The sequence below is a fragment of the Brassica napus genome, chromosome C1 (genome assembly GCF_020379485.1).
Source record: "Brassica napus cultivar Da-Ae chromosome C1, Da-Ae, whole genome shotgun sequence".
In the NCBI taxonomy this organism is placed as follows: Eukaryota; Viridiplantae; Streptophyta; class Magnoliopsida; order Brassicales; family Brassicaceae; genus Brassica; species Brassica napus.
In genome coordinates this window covers 11,626,952-11,648,648 of record NC_063444.1, presented here as the reverse complement: position 1 = coordinate 11,648,648, position 21,697 = coordinate 11,626,952, and the positions used below count along the sequence as shown (strand labels likewise).

Genomic DNA, 21,697 nt, shown 5'->3' with positions numbered 1-21,697 from the left:
ACAAAAGTCTCCAATATAAAATGGAAAAAGGAACATGGCCCTCACGAGGTAACCACCACTATCGTTGAATAACACCTCTATATAAGTTTGTCCCTAATTCGATTACTTCATCAACAAACAAACAAATAATCAACAAAATTGATCAACCTAAAGCCTTAATATAATCAACTAAAACATTACTAAAGCGTTATATACAGCCTTTTATATAAGCAATAACATAAAAAAAAATGTGTTACTAAAGGGATTGAGTTATCGTACCACTTATATAATCAACAAAAGGGATTAAGTTACCTTACTAAAAATACGCAATATCTTACAACTTGGAGTAGTAGCCAAATGTTACAACAACTTTTAGTACCAACAATCTAAAACAACTTCTTCGCGACCAGAGTAGAATCGGGAAAAAAAGGAAGGAAGAAGTGATGGCAAGATAGAAAACGAAACACAAACTTATAGCACAAAAAGGACTCCTCGTGACTTGCTTCACATGAGCTACAGAAGAAAAGACTTTCACCACTCCAAAGGCACCCGGACTTGCTTCACTTTTACTGCTGAACCTGAAACATAAAAGACCCGTGAGTGACTTAGCAAACCAACAAAAAGACATGTGACTTAACAAATCATCACAAAGACATGTGACTTAGCAACACAAAGACAAGTATTTACGCAAAGCAACACAAAGACAAGTATCTACCTTAAAGAGAATAACATCATAACATGTCAGACATAAGCTTGAGCTTAAGTGATGTTTCCATCTCAGTTAATGGCACTTTTTTGGCTAATAAACGATCGAGAAGTTTCTGGTTAGAGAGTTTCTGTTTAATCTCCATGATGGTTTGTAAACGAGACAACTCCTCTTCTTTTCCACTCTTCTTCTTCTTAGAAGCAGCTTTCGCTGCCTTGACCCCGACCGGTCTACCCTCGTCCTCGTCTATATCAACCTCCAAGACATGTTTGCGCTTATCCTTCCCACTGTCTTTACATGATGAGCACCATTTCTGGTCACGCCTCAGCTCCCTCCAGGCGTGTTCCATGCCGAACTTGTGGCCTTGATCCTTGAAGTAGTAGTCTAGTGCGGCTTTCATCAGATCATCATCGTTTTCACCGCTTTTCTGCTCCCTCATAGCCTGGTCATAGCAACCAACGAACTTGGAGACATCTGCGTTAATCCTAGCCCACCGCTGCTTGGCTGGAGTAAGCTCTCTCGGAATTGTCCCAACCAGAAGAGGGCTTGCATTGTAGTAGTCGATGATCCTCTTCCAGAATGCACCAGCTTTCTGCTCAGTATTTTTTACTGCATCTTTACTGGTGTTGAGCCAAGCACCAATCAGTATTAAATCCTCTTGCGGGGACCATTTCCTCCTCTCTTTGATAGCAGACTCGACAACAGCCTCACCAGACTCGCCAACAGGAGCTTGGCTACCGAACCCAACAGGCTCAGGTGGTTGGCTACCGAACCAAACTCGTTCAGGTGAATCAAGGTCAATGGGACATTGACTATACAGTAGGTTACGGAAACCACTGCTGTTATTCATTTTATCTAATTGTCTGTGTTACTCTATTAGCAACACAACCCTTAAATAAGCCAGCTAGAAGAAAGAAAGCTCTAAACTAACATTTATCATCAATCAAAACTAAGTAGTTAGGCAGATAGAAAACTCTAAACAAGCATTTATCACCAATCAAATCTAATAAGTTCTCTACTAGTAACACAGAAAGTAAACAAGTACCAGTGTGATAACGTTTAATATCCTATCAAATCTGAGTAAGGAAGGTAAGCATTTAAGATAAAGAGTTTCAGTTTAAATGTTTTGTTTTTTTTCACAGAGAATAACATCTAATACTCTAAGCAAAAACCAGATTAAGAGCTTCAGTTTATATGTTTCTAACCTTAAAGACAGTCTACACGTCAGATACTCTTCTACTATCCTTCGAAGCTGTTCCTGAAAAACATCAAAAAAAAATTTTAAAAATCCGCAGATAAACATTCAAAAAATACAAGGATTGAAACTAACCTCCAAGAATTATCACCGCTATTAAAAGTAAAAGGCTCAGCAGAAGACAAACTCCAAGAATTGTAACCCATGATGTCTTCTTGCATAACTCATCACACAGGGTCTTCTCGAGCTTAGCCAGCTTCTGGTCACTCTCACGAACTTGATCCTTAAGAAGACTAAGTTGTGTCTCAAAGGCACGCATCTCCTCCGCATTTGTATGTCCCCCGCATAAGTACTGAAACGGCTGAGGTGGGCACTGAACAGGCTCAACAATGTTGTAGCTACTCTCAGCTTCTTCGGCGTACAAAGCAGCTTCAGCTTCAAGAAGTGAGGTCAAGTCATACTCGTCTGATGAGGAAGGCTGGGTGTAGCTATAGTCTTGTCCCATGTTTGTTAAACCTGAAATTTTAAAATATGTAAGCACAAAATACAACAACAAAAGTGAAAGAACAACTGTCACAGAGCATTCCTCATCAGACGACTAACCAAACAGAAATTTATCAAAGCATAGATGAGGAGGATCGTGTAAACACACAGAAGATTAACTAAAGCAGAAAAGCAAACACACGGAAGATCCCCTGAAAAGAAATCCGAAGGATCGTGTTTTAAGTTTCACATGAAAAGAAAACCTTGAGTAAAAGCAGAAAAGCAGACGAAGGGATCGAGTATCAGGGAAGATCCCTTCATCGATTGACTAATCGTTTGAAAGCAGACAGAAGCAGATGGATAATTGATTAAAAGCAGAAAAGCAAATCGTTAATCAAACCTATTTCAGTATTGAAACCGTAACTACTAACCAAAACTTCTACAAATCGATTGAAAACCCAAATCATTTGAAACCCTAACTTGAAACGAAAATCCCCAATTCAATTGAAAAAATCAAAACGAACCCTAAATTGACAGGAAAACTACATGGAACCTAATCTAATACCATAAATCTACAGATAGTATATCGATTTACCTTGGAACTCGAGGGAAGAAGATGGAAGGAGATGGATCGAAAATCGCCTTTTGTTTCCTCGAGAGGTTTTTTTTTCAAAGTTTCTGTCGAATGATTTTTTTTCCGTCTAAACGAAACACAACCCGACCCAATCAAAGCGTGCCAGCTGCTCTAAGGATTAAGTCCTTAAGTTCCTTCTACACGGACTGATCCTTCGCTTATTTGCCTTTTTTCATTTATTTTTAATGTCATTACCCTATAATTTAGCGCTAAGGACTCACTAAAACTCACCGTTGCGCATGCTCTTACACGTTATATACTTATGTTAAAAAAATCGATAGGCAGTAATTAGGTCATTTATCTATACTATTAAAAGAGAACGAATCCTCAAAAAATCTACTTATGAAAGGTTGTTGCACCTACTCATTAATATTTGTTTGGTCTTACCTTTATTTTCTCTAACAATACCATATCTATTGAGATAATTTGCTAACGTGTTGTTTCATTTAATTTTCTAGCTTAACATGTAGAATATTTGATTTCCTTAAATACATGTCTTCATTTATTTTCTAGCGTATATAAAATATTACAAATTTAACTTTTAAGAAATATACTAGGTGACCGGTCCGCACCCTGTGCGGACATAAGAAAATTCAAAATATGGAATAAATATTATATAGTTTTTAGAAGTAACAAATTTTACAATATAATACCACCGTTTTTGGGAGAATTCATCAGTCATGGAAAAAAGCTGGTAGTCAATATTTGAGATGGACGAAAGAGAACACAATAACGTCAGTAAGAAGAGACAGATATTGTGTGTATATATAATTGCAACGCCACAAAATATTTTGTGTGTTTAAGAAGATACTTTCATTCAAAAAAATGGAATAAATAGTGTATAATTTTAGAAGTAACAAATTTTATATTATCATTAATTAGAATTGTATTGTATATGTGTCGTAATTCTTTATTTTAGGTGAATAATATTATTTTTCCATAAATAATAAACAAAATATTCACCTCAAAATATATTGTCAACAAAATATTATTTCTATATTTTTCTCTAATAAAATGATTTCTTGAAAATAAAATTTGGATGCAGTTTATTTTAAAATTTGTATTTAAATAAAATATTGCAAATATAAAAACGCAAGGAACAAATATCATTATTTTTGTTAAAGTAAAATTTTGTCAAAACATATTTTCGCGCTTTAAAATCGCGGATCAAATAGTTGATTCGGTTTTATATACTATTATAATGTATATCTGAAATTTAATCAAAATTTTGAAAATATTATAATATTGTTCTGGGTCTTTGTCAGGTTAACCGGTGTCGGTTCACGGGTTAATGAAAAGTTTTTGGATTTTGTCAAACTTTGAATATATAAATAGGTTTTAACTAATCCAATATTTTTAAGTACATTATTTGAATTTTTAAAATTCAGGTATCTGTTTGGTTTTCGGTTCGGTTCATTTTTTTATTCCAGAGATATATGATTTGTTAGGTTATTTATGAAATTCAGTTCAATTGGTTTTGTTGTTTTTAGTTTGGGTATGGTTCGATCGCAGTTCGGGATAAATATGCCCAAACTATATATTATCTATAAAAAATAATTTCAAAAAAATTTATTTGATTTCGAAAACAAACTCTCGCTTTTTAAGCGCGGGTCAAATTCTGATAGATAATTAAAGCTCCACTATTTTTCAACTCTCTCAAAATGGAATATATTCAAAACATATATACTATGTCTAGACCAACTTTTAAAAAATTGTTTCGTATACAGCCAATTTTTAGAACTTTGGTTACATGTATCCTTAATTCCTCTGGATTAAACTTTAGCGGAATATGCAGATGTGTTAGCAATGGCAGAGAGTAATGAAAATACTTGGAACCGTCTTGGTGTAGATAAAAACGCCGATTGTTCTTTGACCTGCTTTTCATTGTTATGCAACATTATGAAACGTTTTGCAATGATGATAAACCCTCCTCCGCCTATTTTCTACAAGCTGAAGGATGTTCCTAGGCTAGCTCAATCAGTTAAACAACTGAAGGGTACTGTTTCCGTAATAGGCTTCTTAAGATAGAACAGGAAGTGCGCAAAACCGTCAATAGGGACAATGTGAACTCTATACTAGATATCGAAGCTAGAATCTGGGAATGGAGACAAGCTATCTCGTCCATTTCCTCAAGATCAGGCTTGAGCAATGAAAATAGGTATATAAATAAATGCATATGTATCCTGGCCCCACAGAAAAAAAATAAATAAATGCATATGCTGTTTCAAAAAGAAAAATATCTTATAATAGCATTAAAAGTTTTTATAATAAATATATCAGGTCAAAATAACCAAATTATTTAGTTAAAAAGGTGAAAAACATTTATATATTAACTAATCTAGACTTATGATTTTGATTTGAATTTGAAGTGTGCGAATTCGGAATGAGAGGTTTAGAATTTTTTTTTAAATAATATTTAAAATTTAAAATAATAATTAAAAATCGTTTCAAAAAATTCGAGTTTCAAAATTAATTTTTGAAAAAATTGAAAATTTTCAAATTCAAAAAAATCGAGAAATTCTGATTTATATTTAAATATTTATGTATATTTATATATCTGTAAAATAAATGTAGAATGGTATTTTCTCTCTTTAATAAAATCTGTTTTGGTCTTTTGTGTGTGTTGTATGTGTTTTGGGTCGAAAATCTCATTTTAGGATCTTTTGGAAGATTTGAACTCAAACAAAATAAAAATAAATGCATATGTTTGCTTCTATGTCAACATTTATTCTAAATTTGTCCAAAAAAAAAAAAAAACATTTGTTCTAACTTACTGTGTTTTCTAATTGCAGATCTGATCCAGTGTTCTTCACTGATGTCGTGACCAAGGTCAAAGAACTGTTTGAAATTAAGGCTATACCGAAGAAGTCTAGTTCCTATATAATTACTAATCAAGTGATTGAAGAAAAGCCTATAATGCATCAACAGAAGTCATCACCAGCAATACCAACAGTCAAATCCCTAGATGATGACTTATTCTACTCCCTACCTTCGTTCTTACAAGCTCTAGACCATGAAATTACTGACCTTGAGGGCTTCACGGAGATGCACAATGGTCTCATATCTCTGAGCCTAAAAAGACACACTAATCTAGTATGTCTGAACTTGGATTCTCTTGAAAAGCTGGTCCATTTTCGGTGTTCTGACTCATTCGAATTCCTTAGTCAGGTTTCTTATGACATTCTCTATGTATTAATTCTCTGCAGGGTTTTGGTCTGAATCATCCCGGTATCAGCAGATTTGAAGAGCCTTCCCGGGTCCTTGAAATAGAATCATCTCAACCCCAACAACGGTTTGATAACGTCTCATCTCAAAATCACCAATATCACATAAACCAGTTTCAAATCCCTAGCAAGTCCAATATGCATACCTCGTTAAATAACTACTCTGTTTTCTTTTACGTCTCTTAAAATATAGATACCTTTACTCTAAATTTACAGACTAAACAACTTCAGAAGCAAACATGTTTTGAGTTAGAGACCGGACACGCTTTATTTGGTACTTGGGTGTCACGTTAACCCTCTGTATTGCTTTACTTCAAATAATCAAAGATGTACGATCCGACTCAGGTAGTTTTGTCCCATAAAGCTTTTTCATTTATTCATTAAAGTCCATCCCATTCGTTAAAACGTTCTCTTATAAGCCAATAAATGTATTTATAAAAGAAAAATAAAACGTTTTCATCTTCACATGAGCCTTCTCCTGGAGTAGCAACGTTGGAGCTTCACTTCATCAATGGGTATCGAACTTTCAGGGAAGTTACACGGCACAACCGTCCCCGGCTGCTTCTCCGGCAACAACTGACACGGCTCCGGAGTCACACCGCTCGTGTAACCAGACACGTCAGTACAATTCCAAAGCACTTTCTTAGGTTTCTTAGAAAGCGTGATCGTCACGTTAGAGATACATATCCCAGTGAACTGATCTCCCGCGATCCCAGCCAATTGAGCCGGCATCGTCACGTTCTCTGCCACCATGTCTTGATAGTTAATGTTTTGAATCACCGGTAATGCATTAGGATCATAATGCTCGTCGGGATGCGAACCGTAGCTTCCGGTCATCTAGAAAACGTATTTCATCGTCTGCATCGTCATGCCTCTTACGTACACATCCTTCACGTACCCTCCTCGACCAATAGCTGTTTTGATCCTGTCGGATTTGATTCCGGTTTAATCAAACCGAACTGAACTAAACCGGTTTGAGTTTTGGTTACGTACCTTATTCCTGATTCAGAGTTGATGGCGACTATATCTTCAGCTCGAACATCCTCAATACCACCGGACATCTCGCTGCCTAAAGCGATCACGGCACTGTCGGGGGAAATGCATGTGAGCCGTCGGCTCAAAAGCTGTTTCGTGGGCATGCCGTAGTTGATTCCGTACTGATCCCATCCACTCTTCACAGCCATACAATCGTCTCCGGACACAATGTAGCAGTCTTCGATCCTCGTGTTCGTGCAAGAATCTATGATAAACCGGAACGAATTTTAAACCAGATTTTACAAACCGGTTATCGGTATTTTGAGATTATCGGTATGATTTCGTACCAGGGTTGATCCCGTCGTGTTTGGTACCGTGACCGGTGCTAATATCGTCAAGCCTTGGATAACAATATTGCTGCGTATAAAACATAAACAAAACCGGTTTATATATCTTAAATTTTGATAACCGAATAGTTAAACCGAATGAGTTTTTTTTTTAACCTGCTGTAGACCGGGTGAATGTGCCAAGAAGGAGAATTCAAGAATGTGAGATTGGAGATTTGAATACCATCAGAATGCATAATCTCAATCAAATATGGTCTTGTGTATTTTAATTCTCCTCCCTTGAATTTTCCCCACCATGGCTCTCCTTGTCCATCAATCGTGCCATTTTCACCTTTTAATTAAAAAAAAATTGCAATTCGGTTCAGGGAATCTCCGGATATTTTTGGTTAATTTGATACTAAGTGAGATACTAACTGGTGATAACCACGTCGGTTAAGTTGGAACCGAAACGTAGACTGATGAATCTTCTTCCACCATCTGTCTCTCTCCCCCGTCCGTACGAAGGCAATGGCTCTATCACTTCATAGTCACTTTCTTCCTACAAATAACATTAGGACAAACAATTTTCATAATTAGTATAGAATTTGTTAAACTTTATTATTTCACACTTGACAGAAACTATTAACTATTCACTTGACATAATAACACATATTAATATTACATTTCTAAATCTATAATCTTACAACTACATCCCCTATATATTAATAGAGAAACATTTAAAAAATTATAACACGTAGTTTGTACTAATTAAAAAAAGTGTCATGCTGAGTTGTCACGTAATTGGAATACTAATTTTGCTTACGTGACGGCTTGAGAATCAGTTGAGAATTTTGTTAGTCCAAAATTAAATTGTTAGGGAATGTTATATTATATAGTATGTTCATTATAGACCATTCATTTATCAAATTGAAATTATTATATATTCTCTCCTTAAATAAAACCTACGGAAATACCTAATGTTATTAAGATACATACTTAGATTTGTTAACAATATGTATACTTTCTATCATTTTTGTTTAATTATTTATTATTAAAATAAATTACACAATACATTAATCATATAATAAAAATTAAGATTTTTTTTTTATATGTTGTATTTTCAAATTTTCAAAACGAGTATAAATTACTAAAATTGTTAAAAGTCTCACATAAACTTTTGTAATCAGGGTTTAATTTTTTTCTATAATAAGATACAATGATGATAAAATCAGATGAATAATTTTTTTTATTTTAATAGGTGTTTATGTTAATATATATATATATATATATATATATATATATATATATATATTCGTTTAAATTAAACTATACATAATATGAAAATATATACTTATATTTTGATATTTACGTTGAACATATATTGAAAAGTTAATATTTTAATTTTGAAATATTCGTTGTCTTCTTTTAAAATGATTATAAATTATTGAAACCATTAAACATTCCACATTAAAAAAATTGTTGGTGTAAAATTTTATTACACAAATATGCAAATAATCATAAAATCATATGAGTATAAACCTCATTTAATAAATATTCATATTAAAAGTATACTATATATCTATGTTAATATCATTTAAATTTAATTATATATCATATATGATAGATAAGATTGATTGTTTTGATTTATTTACCCTAAAATGATTGCGAATAAACAAGGCGTGGATCTTAACCTAAGTATGTATCTCTTTAATAATTTTAAATCTAAAACAATTTCTAAATCTCAGGCCAGAACAAAATAACGAAATGAGAATAAACTAAAAAATCAATATTTATATCGAACAATAGCCAAAATGAAAAAAAATGACACAAAAATGAGAAATGTATTGAAGATATAGGATTGACAGGTGAACGTAAACGTGAACGTAAACTTCTATAACCATAATTAACTTTTAAATTGCTAAATCATGATATAAAACCGAGCAGACAGTTTACCAGTATTTTACAGCTTTTTGTATTTTACCAGTATTTTACAGCTTTTTGTCAGCTATTTTACAGGAGCTTCGGAAGGTTTTACATGGAAATTTTTGAAAAGGGTCTCGTATGCTGGTGATATTGTGGGCTCATGAAATGGGAGAGCTATTTTAGGCTAAGGCCCAAAAGTAACATGTGGCTGAGATTTGTAGTATAAATGGACGTGTGAGATCTTCCTAACATGAATGGGTCTCAAACTTTTAAAACCGCCCGATAACGATCCCCGCTAACTTTGCGTCTTTGCCTATTTTTGTGTCTTTGCGTAACTCCCTCATTACTCTACCCTCTACTTTTATAGTAACGCATCCTAAACCTAATAGTTTGCTTTTAGTAGAAAGAAAACAAAAAAATAATGAAATCTTTACAGTATAGGTCAACTAAAAACTCCGAGTTCTTCTTTTTTTCTTTTTGTCAGAGTGACTCCGAGTTCTTCAAATCTCTTAATTTGCAGGTAGAAATTGTTTTGCCATCACAGGGCATTGTATTACTTTTGATATAAAGTATTTATTCACCAAAGAAAAAATAAACATAAACTAAATGGCCCAACCATATATCATCAGAAGCTGTCAAGCAAATGTCACGTGAATAAATGTATGTATGTATAATTTTTTTGTTTTTTGAAACTTTTGTATGTATAAATTGAAACAACAAAAAAATTGCAAAGGAAAATAATTAACTCATCAAAGACGTTTGTGGAGTTTTGTGTCACGGGGTATATATTCCTAATTAATTATGGTATTTTTAGAAAATTAAAATAACGTTTTTATGGAACAAAATTAATTAAATAAATAAAAACTTACCTGGGAGGCGAGGAGAACTGCATCGCGGTGGAGGAAAAGCGTGAAATGGCTGGTGAGGTTAAAGCTTCCGGTGAGCCACCGTCCGGCGGGAACAAATAACAATGAGCCACCGTAGTCTGCGAAACGACTAAGCTGCGACACTGCATCGCGAAACGCCGCTGTATTTGAGGTCACACCGTCTCCTACGGCGCCGAACTCGTCAAGAGACGCTGAATAAGCTCTACACGATAAGGCTGAGTACTCAAACTCTTCTCCGCGACGGTGGCCATGGTTGCGACGATGGCGATGAGTATGTATATCGGTGGCTCTGAAGGTATGTTCGGCATCGGCGGCTCTGAAGGTATGTTCGGCATCGGCGGCTCCGGTAAAGCCACCATCGTGGCTGAGAAGGAGAATGAGAAGGGAACCGATGGTGTAGAGAAGGCTTCGCATGACGGTTTTTTAGAATATGAGAAATGTATTGTAGTATTATTTTTCTTTTGTATGAAAGGATGAGTTTATATATAAGAGACCGGACCCCAATACATATTTATTTATAAATTTCTTAACATTTTTCACCAAAAAAAAATATTTTTTTTTTATAAATACACCGAGTTTCTGATTGCATTAAACTAAAATATGTTTGTAATAGTTGATGTCCCGCACAAGTATATCTAACAATTTTTATTCTAATTTTTTTTTTAAAATAATAATAATTAAATTAGATTCAAACTTTAAATTATTATCAATTATAAAATTTCAATATTCATATTGGTAATCAATATATTAAATTATGTTATTTTGCTCTACAGTTTTATTTATGTGATGTAGCTTTTGGATCGAAATATTTTATATATTAATAATTAAATTAGGAATTAGGCTTGGTTAAAAGCGTATCGTCAAGCAAGAAAAGGGACAAATTTGTATATGAAACTAACATATGTTTTATCTGGACTGAAAATAAATCATGTAGTACTGAAAAGATGATAAAAATCAAAAATATAAAACATTAACAAAATAACGATAGTTTATGAGTGTTCAATCCAGTAAAATCGAACTATTTAAAGCCGAACCAAACCGGAATTAAAAAAAAAATAGTTTGGATTTGGTAGTACTGAATAAAATGAATGAATGTTATTTTTAAGAAACCGCAGTATATGAATATGGTTCAGTATATTAAGCGATCAAACCGAATAAACCAATAAAACCGATTAATTAAGATATATTAGTATACTTATATATAAATTTTATAATAATCTGTATTTGATCAAAATTGCCAATAAAAATCATAGAATCACACTATAATATTAGCAATTAAAATTAAAGTAAATATAAGATATAAGTAATGATGATATTATCGGTATATATTGTTAATATCTATTTATTAACTAAATGTCCTTAATATCATGATAATTATATAGTAAATATATATTTTTATAAAATAATAGTATATATATTGTTAAAATATGTTAATGTTTATTAATTAACTTAATATCATGATAAATATATAGATATCAAAATAATAAAAAAATAAATAATTATATTAATTAAACTAATGACTTATCCTAAAATCAAGGAAAAAATGACAAGTAAGTAAATTAATTAAAATCATGGAAAAAATGACAAATAAGCAAGTAAGAAAATTCATGGAAAAGATGACAAGTAAGATAATTCACTTACTTGTCATGGAAAAGATGACAAGTAAGTAAATTATCTCATTTTCCGATTCCTTTCAATTAAAAAAATTGGAAATTTTTTCTTTTGTTTATTTATATATCAGCTCCAGTAAAATGCATTTAGTAATTAGTAGTACTACATAATGAACTATATTGTCTGATCCGAGTTTGTATTGTTTTCTAATTAATGTGAAAAAGTAGTTGAATTGCCCGGTTAATAGACTAATAGGTTTCCGTATGATTCATGAATTCAATCTGGCACTTTTGGCAAAAAAATTATGGAGGCTAGTTCAAGTTCATGATTCTTTGGTGGCCAGGGTCTTGAGAGGAAGATATTACCGATTGAGCTCTCCACCGAGAGTAAACTCGACCAGTAGCCCATCTTATGTGTGGACTAGTATTTCTGCTGCAAGAAAATTGCTACTACTGGGTATCAGGCAGAAGATCCATTCAGGCTATGAAGTCAAAGTATGAGAGGATCCGTGGATCCCAACGACCTCTGCGAGACCACCCATTCCTATAGTGCCTGTTATGCATAATATGAGAGTCAGTGATCTTATTAATCAGGTATCGATGGATTGAGATGTTAATCTCTTGGGACAATATGTCAATCCTACTGATATACCACTTATAAGAAGTTTGGCCGTCAGCTCAACTCATCGTCGGGATAAATTCTGCAGGAATTACACAGGAATGGAAAATACACAGTTAAATCTGGTTACTGGGTGGCTCAGAATTTATTAACGACTGAGGATGAAAAAGAAGTTTTGGAGCCAAGTATCACTAAGCTTCAAGTCTTTGCTTGGAAACTAAAGGCGCCAAAGAAGATATGTCATCTTATATGGCAATTGTTAACTGGTCATGTGGCAGTAACAAGGAACTTAGTAAGACGCAATATGAGGTGTGATAACTACTACCCATGATGCGGAGAACCTGAAGAATCAGTAACCCATGCCATTTTTGAGTGTCCACCAGCTCTGCAGGCCTGGTCATTATCATCAACTCCAACAAGTCCAAATTTATTCTCAGTATCAAGCGTCTACACAAACATGGATTACCTATTCTGGAGGAAAAACGACATCATTGAGCCAGAACAAGACAGAGATCATTATCCATGGATAATCTGGTATATCTGGAAGGCTAGGAATGACAAGCTCTTCAGGGGGATAGACAGAGACCCATTAGAGCTGGTTAGATATGCAGAAAGTGAACGCCAAGCCTGGTTTGATGCGAATGAAGTGCCACAACCAGTGATACAGGAAAACAATACTGAGGAACCCCAAGTCTTAAGCTTGGGTAATATCTGCTTGTTAGATGGATCTTGGACATCTGCTGCTCACTTTAGCGGATGTGTATAGGTTTGGATGGACAGTGGTGGGAACATACAGCTTATGGAGACCAGAAATATCACTCGACGCGAATCAGCCCTGCATTCGGAACTAGAAGCACTGCGATGGGCAATGGAGAATATGCTTCAACACTCGACATGTCAGAGCTTTGGGACAGACTGTAAGGACCTGATCGCAATGATAAAGGAACCTCATGCGTGGCCAAGCTTTGCGACGGAATTTGGGAGGATAGAGACGCTTCAAATATGCTTCCCAGACTTTAGCATCACTCATGTGCCAAGAGCGCGCAATCAAATTTCAGATTTTTTTAGCAAAAACTGCAAGATCCTTCCATAGGGATTTATTTTTTATTGGTTGTTCTATTCCGGTCTGGTTACCCAGACGGCCAGACCACATCTATCTTGAATAATAGATTGGCCTTTCCACGTCAAAAAAAAATAGACTAATTGGTAAACATTTATGACTAAACTCAAATCCATACTTTAAAAATGATTTGAGACTAATTGCCTCATGTCTACCAATTTTTTGTATTAATTACTTTAGTTTACGTGTTTTGCAAACTGGAAATGTTTACATGATCATGCATCTCGAACAAAATTTAGTCATAGTAAAAAAATTTATGAATTATATGATAAAACAACATTAGTATTTTTTCAATCATGATATTAAGGACATTTAGTTAATAAATAGATATTAACAATATATACCGATAATATCATCATTACTTATATCTTATATTTAGTTTAATTTTAATTACTAATATTATAGTATGTTTCTATGATTTTTATTGGCAATTTTGATTACTAAAATAATAGTATATATATTTTTAAAATATATTAATGTTTATTAATTAACTTAATATCATGATAAATATATAGATATCAAAATAAAAAAATAATAATTATATTAATTAAACTAATGACTTATCCTAAAATCAATGAAAAGATGACAAGTAAGTAAATTAACTAAAATCGTAGAAAAGATGACAAATAAGTAAATTCACTTCTCAAATAATAATATAGATGTATATATATTTTTATCATATTAGTATTTACATGTAGTACTATTTCAATATTAGGAGTATATATAGTTTACTCTTTTGTTTAAATTAAATAAATACAACTAGCTATGCCTTACAAGGATACATTATCGTCTTCAGAATAGAACCGAACCACTATAGTCCTGACCTATGATGGGTCATATTTCAATAATTTGGAAAATGCAACCAGTAACCTCCCTTAACTTTGAAACTGGTCCGGAACATCATGGCCCAATGGTTAGGACAGGCTCCTTCCTGCACCCAGGTTGCGAGTTCGAACCCTGCCGGAGGGAACTACCTCATGATGTCTCTGGACACCCCACACGGATATGAGTCCATGCTTTAGGGTCCATTTGCATACCTGGAGAGAGGGTCTATCCGTGGGTTGCACCTCTCCTTGTAGATTAGTCTGGGCCCTTCTATATGTCCGGGATACCCCCAGGTTAAAAAAAAAAAAAAAAAAAAAAAAAAAACTTTGAAACCAGCATTAGGATCAAACTTCCACAATTGAGCAATTGTATGTTGAAGATTTTGTTACTGATTGGATTTTCTTTTTTGACGTCAACTGTTTGGACTGTTTATCTTTTAAGATCTTGCATTGTCCGCCATTTATCAAATAATCATTTTTCGCTCTAAAGAACAACTATTAAAATATGTTTTCTGAGAATATCATGAACACCTCGTAAAATCCGTTGAGATCAAAATGTGTGCTTTTAGTTGATATATAGTATACCAAGGTGCACAAAAAAAGATGATAGTATACCAAGAAAAGGTTTAAAATATATATATATATATATATATATTGGGCTGATAAAAAAATCTTGCCTAAATAAACAAAACAAACTACACTGTTTGGAACTAATAGATTATAAAATGTAAAAAGACTTGAGTTTAGGAGATAGTGGGCTGCTAAATTCCCTTTTCAAAGTCCAGAAAAGTGCATATTATCAAATAGTGATGGTACTGTATTTGACAATTTATTATTTTCAAGAATATATGTGGCTGCCAATATTTCTATGTATATTGGACCAGCAACTATAGACATAAATTATGCTACCCGCTACGCCACTTCGATTATTTCCTTACTTTTCTAAAATAATCGACCTACCGTTGGTTGTTAAATTACAACAATTGTGTATTGATATACTACTAAATAAGGAACAAAGAATATTTATACCATATATTATTACTTACTCTAAATAATATGCATAAGCTGTGATCAAGATCCAAAATATGTACGATCCACAACCTGTTGATAGTATACTTAAAAGAACTAATACTGGATCCCTGAAAATTTAACCCAAATGAATGGTCTGTAACTAGTTCACTTACATGTCCATGGTGTATTTTATTTCATTTGCAGATCTGTGATGTCCATTAGTTTACTATGAATGTCAATAACCTATATAAAATTGCTTTGGACAACTTACCTAATCGTCCAAATGTAAAATATCGTTTGCCAAACTCAGTAACGGTTAGAAAGATCTTATTACGTATTTTACCCAAAAAAGATCTATTACGTAGATGCACATCTATGTGAATATTTGTGTGTAGTATCCCATGTATATTAATCTTGGAACATTACAACATATTTTCGTAGTCACCTATCATCACGAGAATGATTCTTAGAATTGTTAGAAAAATAAGTTGGTCCATATAAATATATACTATGTTTTTTATTAAACTAACTATCAAATTAATTAATAGTGTACAAAAGAACATTTTTTCTTTCCTTAAATAAAAGCTACAGAATTACCTAATATGGTTAATATATATATGACAATTAATGATTATAAATAATACATATTTGATAAAAAAGTTCCAACCTCTCACTTTTTTGTTTAATTTATACTATTAAAAGAAATTAAACAATCACATTAAACATATAATTAAAACAATTAGATTTTTTTTTCTTATATGTTATATTTTGAATTTTTAAAAACGACCATAAATTACTAAAAAAAGTAAAAGTCTCACATTAAAAAATTTTGATCAATGGTTTAACTTTTTTTTTGTTCAAGCAAGATACAAATGATCATATATCATAGGGGTTGGCGTTTGGATACACATTCTGGTTTGTATCGGATATTTCAATATAAAGGTATAGAACCCGTTCGGGTATTTCTACACTTCGAGTCGGGTTCGGGTATTTTATGTTCGGGTTCGGATATTTAAATTTTGAAGAAAAAATAAATAAATTATTCATTGTTTAAGTTTTTTGTATTTAAAATATATTTTAACTTAACTGTTTTATTTTTAATTTTTAAGAGATTAAACTATTAATAGGTTTGGAGACAAAACTTTAAAAATAGAAAGACAGTAATTTAGTTGTTGTTTGGAAATTTTAGATGCAACTTTTGTTAATACAAGAAACAAGAACTTGATATGTATTTTAAGTGAGTAGCAAGTGATTTTGTCCATAATTATATGTATATTATCTAATTTTGAGCAATAAGAATCATTAATATAAATATTTTGAATAAAATGAGAGAAATAAACTAAAAATATAGAGTCAAGTATACTTATGTTTGGTTATCTTCGGATATCCATTCGGGTTCGGATATTATCCGTTCGGGTTCAGATATTACTCGAACTGGTGAAATAAGTAATTTATTTTGTTGTTCTAATTAGATGATTTTTAGACCGAGCTGGTGAATATATACTAAACAAACATTTATATTTCAAGTCTGCACTTATATTCTATAACAGCTTATATTCTATAACAGCTTGATATATTAAATTTGAACACTAAACTGTTAATATAGTTTGCCAGTGATTTTTTTTTCAAACTTTTGATTCTTAGATATGTATATGGAGTGAAATTAATTTTTACAGATATCCATTTTTTAATTGACACTTATGTAATTTACTGAATTCATAAAAGAAGTTAAAAAAGAAACTTAACTCATATCAATGAAACAAAGACAAGAACGAAATCAAAATTCTATAGAGGTAGAAAATGAAATCACTTATGGAAAGTCAATAGTAAACAAATCGAGAGCAGAAAACCTAATCATCTTTCATCATTATACAATCGATGTTGCCTATTTGGCTTTGGTGATTTGTGTCAGCCGCAAAAATTAATTTTATTTTGCGCATATGAAATCTTAAAAATAATTAAAATGAGATGTAATACGTTAAATCTTTAACAACGATGATATATTTAAGAGACCAATATTTGTATTCATCATTTTATAATCGATAAAGATTGTAGTGTTTGATTATGCGTTTAAGCACACACCAATTAACCTAATGTGCCAACAATACCACAATCGAATGGTATGTCATTGTAGCATTTTAGGATCGAATCAACAAGGAACTAATGATCTATAACACCAAGAATACACAAGCTTTCTTAATCTAAGCAAACAAGAATATGGATGATTTTGTAACAAGCTAATGTCCTAGGAATATAAACAAGGTGATCTCAAATCCAGTCAAGAAATAAGTGCAAGAATTCAACCAAATGCTAAAGATGGATTCATGGGAAATGATAATTGATATAAGGTGATCAAGGTTCAATCTATGATGTTCAAACAAAACAATCAACAAGTGTATAGGTCTAGATCTCATTCAATATAGATTAATCCACTGTCGTGGCAAAAACCCCTATGCTAATCATGAATTAAACATCAACCGTCGTTGGCTAACGCAATCAAGCATGCATGAATCACAAGTCTACTAACCACTTAAACATCTCGGACATCAACTGTCTTTCGCCAAGTATGTAAAAGACAATACTAAGTTCATTAAAGCATTTTAACAAACACCTTCCGGGCGTAAAATAGCTTAAGTTCTAAATGAGAAAGATCAAGTATAATCTAGCATTAAGAACACTTACCAAGCATAGAACAATTTTAATCAAGCCATAAACATCCTAAATATCCAGCTAATCACCCTAATCTATCTAACCCATGAATCACAAGGTCACTACTCACTAATCTCCATGAGAAACCTTAAACTCATGTAAGAATCAAGGCTAATCATTGTAATGAGCAAGAGAAACACAAATATAAGATGAAGTACTTCCTTATATTATCAAAAGATTCAAGCTTTTACAAGTTTAGAAAAAGTCTTGAGAAAAATGAGATAACCTCCTAAGATTAGGTTTACAATGTATTTATAGTAGCTTACAAACTCAAGGGTAAAATGGTAAAAATCTATATTTCGGACGACGGCCGCAACTTCCACATCCTGCGGCAGCAGCTTGCGAAACACCCTGTCTAATATCATTGACACACGGCCGCAACTAAACTTATCCCGCGGCAGTAGTCTACGGTGCCGTAGCAGCCTTCATTTGCCTGCTACAGCAGCCTGCGGCCCTGTAGCAACCTCCATTTGTAGCAACCTCCATTTGCCTGCGGTAGTTGCCTGCTACTGCACCATTCTCCACTCATTTGAATGTTTTATAACTCATTTGGCTCCAAAACCTCATTAATGCTTCTCCAAACCTAAAAACACACAAATGCAATGCAATGCAACCTAAACAAACCTAAATGCTAGTCTAAATGATCAAAATATACAAGAATAGATTATCAAAACAATGTAAATATGCATGATATCAATTCCCCTAAACTTGCTCTTTACTTGTCCACAAGTAAACATTTAAGATCAATCAAGTATAAGAAATTTGAAATTGAGAGCTTATAAACAAAAGAGACACTTTCTAGCTTTCAAGTTGACATCCTAAGAAAAACATAGCAAATAGCATGAGCAAACACTTTTATTACACTCTGGCTTCTCAAGGCCTATCAAGACTCTTTTATCTCTACACAAGTTGTAATGCCATTCAACCAACAAGTTCTTTATACAACCCTCACATTAATTCAAACGCACACACACAAGGTGAACTCTTGCAAATGGATATTTGATCTCAGTCATTTGGCTTGGTGAGAGAAGATGGTCTAATGTGAAGAAAGATGGGTTTCAAATGCATTTTTTTTATAGTGACTCACACTCAAGAATATGAGCAAGATCATTATGCAAAATTTATCTAAGAAAATGAGCAATTTATGCATACAATGCTTTGTTCTCATCGTTTTACCCTTTTCCCAAATGATTTCAAGTTCTACCCTTCTTTTTCATCATTCCCAAACCCAAAATGCACTCACTTTCATCTCTCACCCAATGAACACTCTTTTCTCTCCTTTGATTCAACCAAGTAGGGACTTTATATAGACTTTAGATCTTTTTGGCTCAGCTCTTTTCTTTTTTTCTTTTTCCCACTCACTTATTGTTTCTTTGATTCTCTCTTTCTTTCTTTTTTTTTTTAAATTTGAGAGGGGGTTCTATTTATACTCTAGCGCTTCTCTTTTCTAACTTTATTTGTCTCTAGGGGTTTCTTACTTTAACCACTCTTTTTGGTTCATCTCTTTCACTCAATCTCTCTCATTCCCAAGATCAAAAGAATTTAAGCTCACAAACCCAACAACCATCCTAGAGACTACCTCAAATGAAGTCCTAATGCTAGCCTAAGATGAGAACAACCCATTGTCGCTCCTAATACTCTCAAGATTTTGCATATGACATGCTATCAATAAAAGACCTCACTCAAGCAAATTAATGTTGGATTCAAAGAATGGTGAGGGTTAATGGGTATGGAGTGCCATTTGGGTTAACAAAGATTGGTACAAAGGAGAAAGATAACCCAAATGTGTATAATATCCATGATCAAGTATGCAAATGCCCATATGCAAGAGAGATTAAGTTCATTAAGCTTTAGTTCATTTGGAGTTGGTTTCAAGAACAATGTCAATCATCAAGCAAGCAACAAGTTTCAAGAAGAGTTTTCAAGGCTCAAAGCTTACAATCTTTTTCAAGAGATGCTTAAGCTACTTGATATGTTTAGCTAGGATGTCAAATTGAGTTCTAAACATGTGTTCTTTACAAGGTTTCTCCCAATGCATGAATACAGTCTAAATGTTTCTAGACTCAATCCTAAAGATGCAAATGGATCAAGTGAAACTACATGAATATTTTCAAAGAAAATCAAAATTTTATGGATTTTCTATGCAAATAAGTATTCACAATGCAATGCATGAGACTCATGGCAAGTAAACAAAAAAGAAAATGATGTGAGATAGTAGACTCTCCCCCAAACTTACTTCACACAGTCCCTTGTGTGAGAGTAAGCTCAAAGAAGAGATCTAAGGGAAAGAAATAAACATGAAAACTAAATATGTACAAGGTTGTGGTGACACCTACTTGGAGTTATTGGCTAAATTGGGTGGTAGAGGACCCTTGGCCTCAGATTTATTTCACTTGTAGACATGGGCTGAAGCGGAGAAGTGAAAGAAGGTGTCTAGATTCAACTTGAAAATCCTCAACCATACTTATTAAATAACCTAAAAAGGAAAAATTAAGAAATATATACAATGGATAACATGGGATTTCCTCCCAAGTGAGCTTGTTTTAAGTCTCTACCTTGACTTTGTGTGCTTGCTAATCATAAGTATCAAAAGGTTGAGCCAATGCACCTTTGGTCCTTCTCCTACAAGAACAAGGAACCAAGTATGCAAAGGAGCACACTACTGTCCATAGAAAATAGACAGATTTTTACTCAAAGAGCTTCACTAAAGATGTGATATGAATTATGAAATGCTCTTTGAGGTTCAGATGATCATAAGAATCAAAAGCATTTAGTGGAGACACAAATTCAACTACAGGCTCAAACGAAGTTTTAACAAATTAGTCAACTCTATCTCCATCAATCAAATAAAACACAATGTTCTCATTCTCATGAAAGTTTTTGACAAGGGGGTTTTCTATCTCAAACAAGAGCCTATCAACATCAAGTTCATCCCCTAAATCAGCTAGTTCAAGAAGAGGTCTAGGTTCATCAAGCATCAAAAACTCAGATTCAAGATCAATCGAAGCACAAAGATAGTTCTTGTCAAAACAAACTTCAATATGATATCTAACAAGCTTTTCAACTCTCAAGTCATCTAGTTTTCTAGTTTCACATATCAGATCAAGACATTCATTGATGAGCACATGAGAATTCAAATCAGAGGCTATCTCTTCAACACATGGCAAGCAAATATCCTCAAAATTAAGTTCTAAAGTCGAATTGCATATACCTTCCAGCTCGGTTGGTGGAACCCAATGAAATTCCTCTTTGAGCTGTTGAGCCATTCTTATCTCAATGCCGGTGAGCTCTCTTCCTTCTAGTGCTGCCCGATGTGACATAAGATTTAACCTAAGCATCACTGCCATGTCCTCCCTTGTCAATATTGGATTCTCTTTGCAAAGCTCATCCACCTTTACACTCTGTTCTGGTGTGAGTATACTTTCATCAAATGGCTCCTCCATATATGGCTCATCATCATCATCAATGTGAT

General features: G+C 33.2%; 1 protein-coding gene and 1 pseudogene across 1 annotated transcript; both read right to left on the bottom strand.

Annotated features, from left to right (window-relative positions):
- Window positions 1-710: 710 nt before the first annotated feature.
- LOC125579801 (glutathione S-transferase T3-like) lies at window positions 711-1,535 on the bottom strand. Its single transcript, XM_048743655.1, has one exon. The coding sequence runs from the start codon at window positions 1,533-1,535 to the stop codon at window positions 711-713; it is 825 nt and encodes a 274-aa protein (XP_048599612.1).
- A 5,058-nt stretch (window positions 1,536-6,593) lies between these two features.
- On the bottom strand, window positions 6,594-11,124 carry LOC106397493 (annotated as a pseudogene).
- Window positions 11,125-21,697: the final 10,573 nt, after the last annotated feature.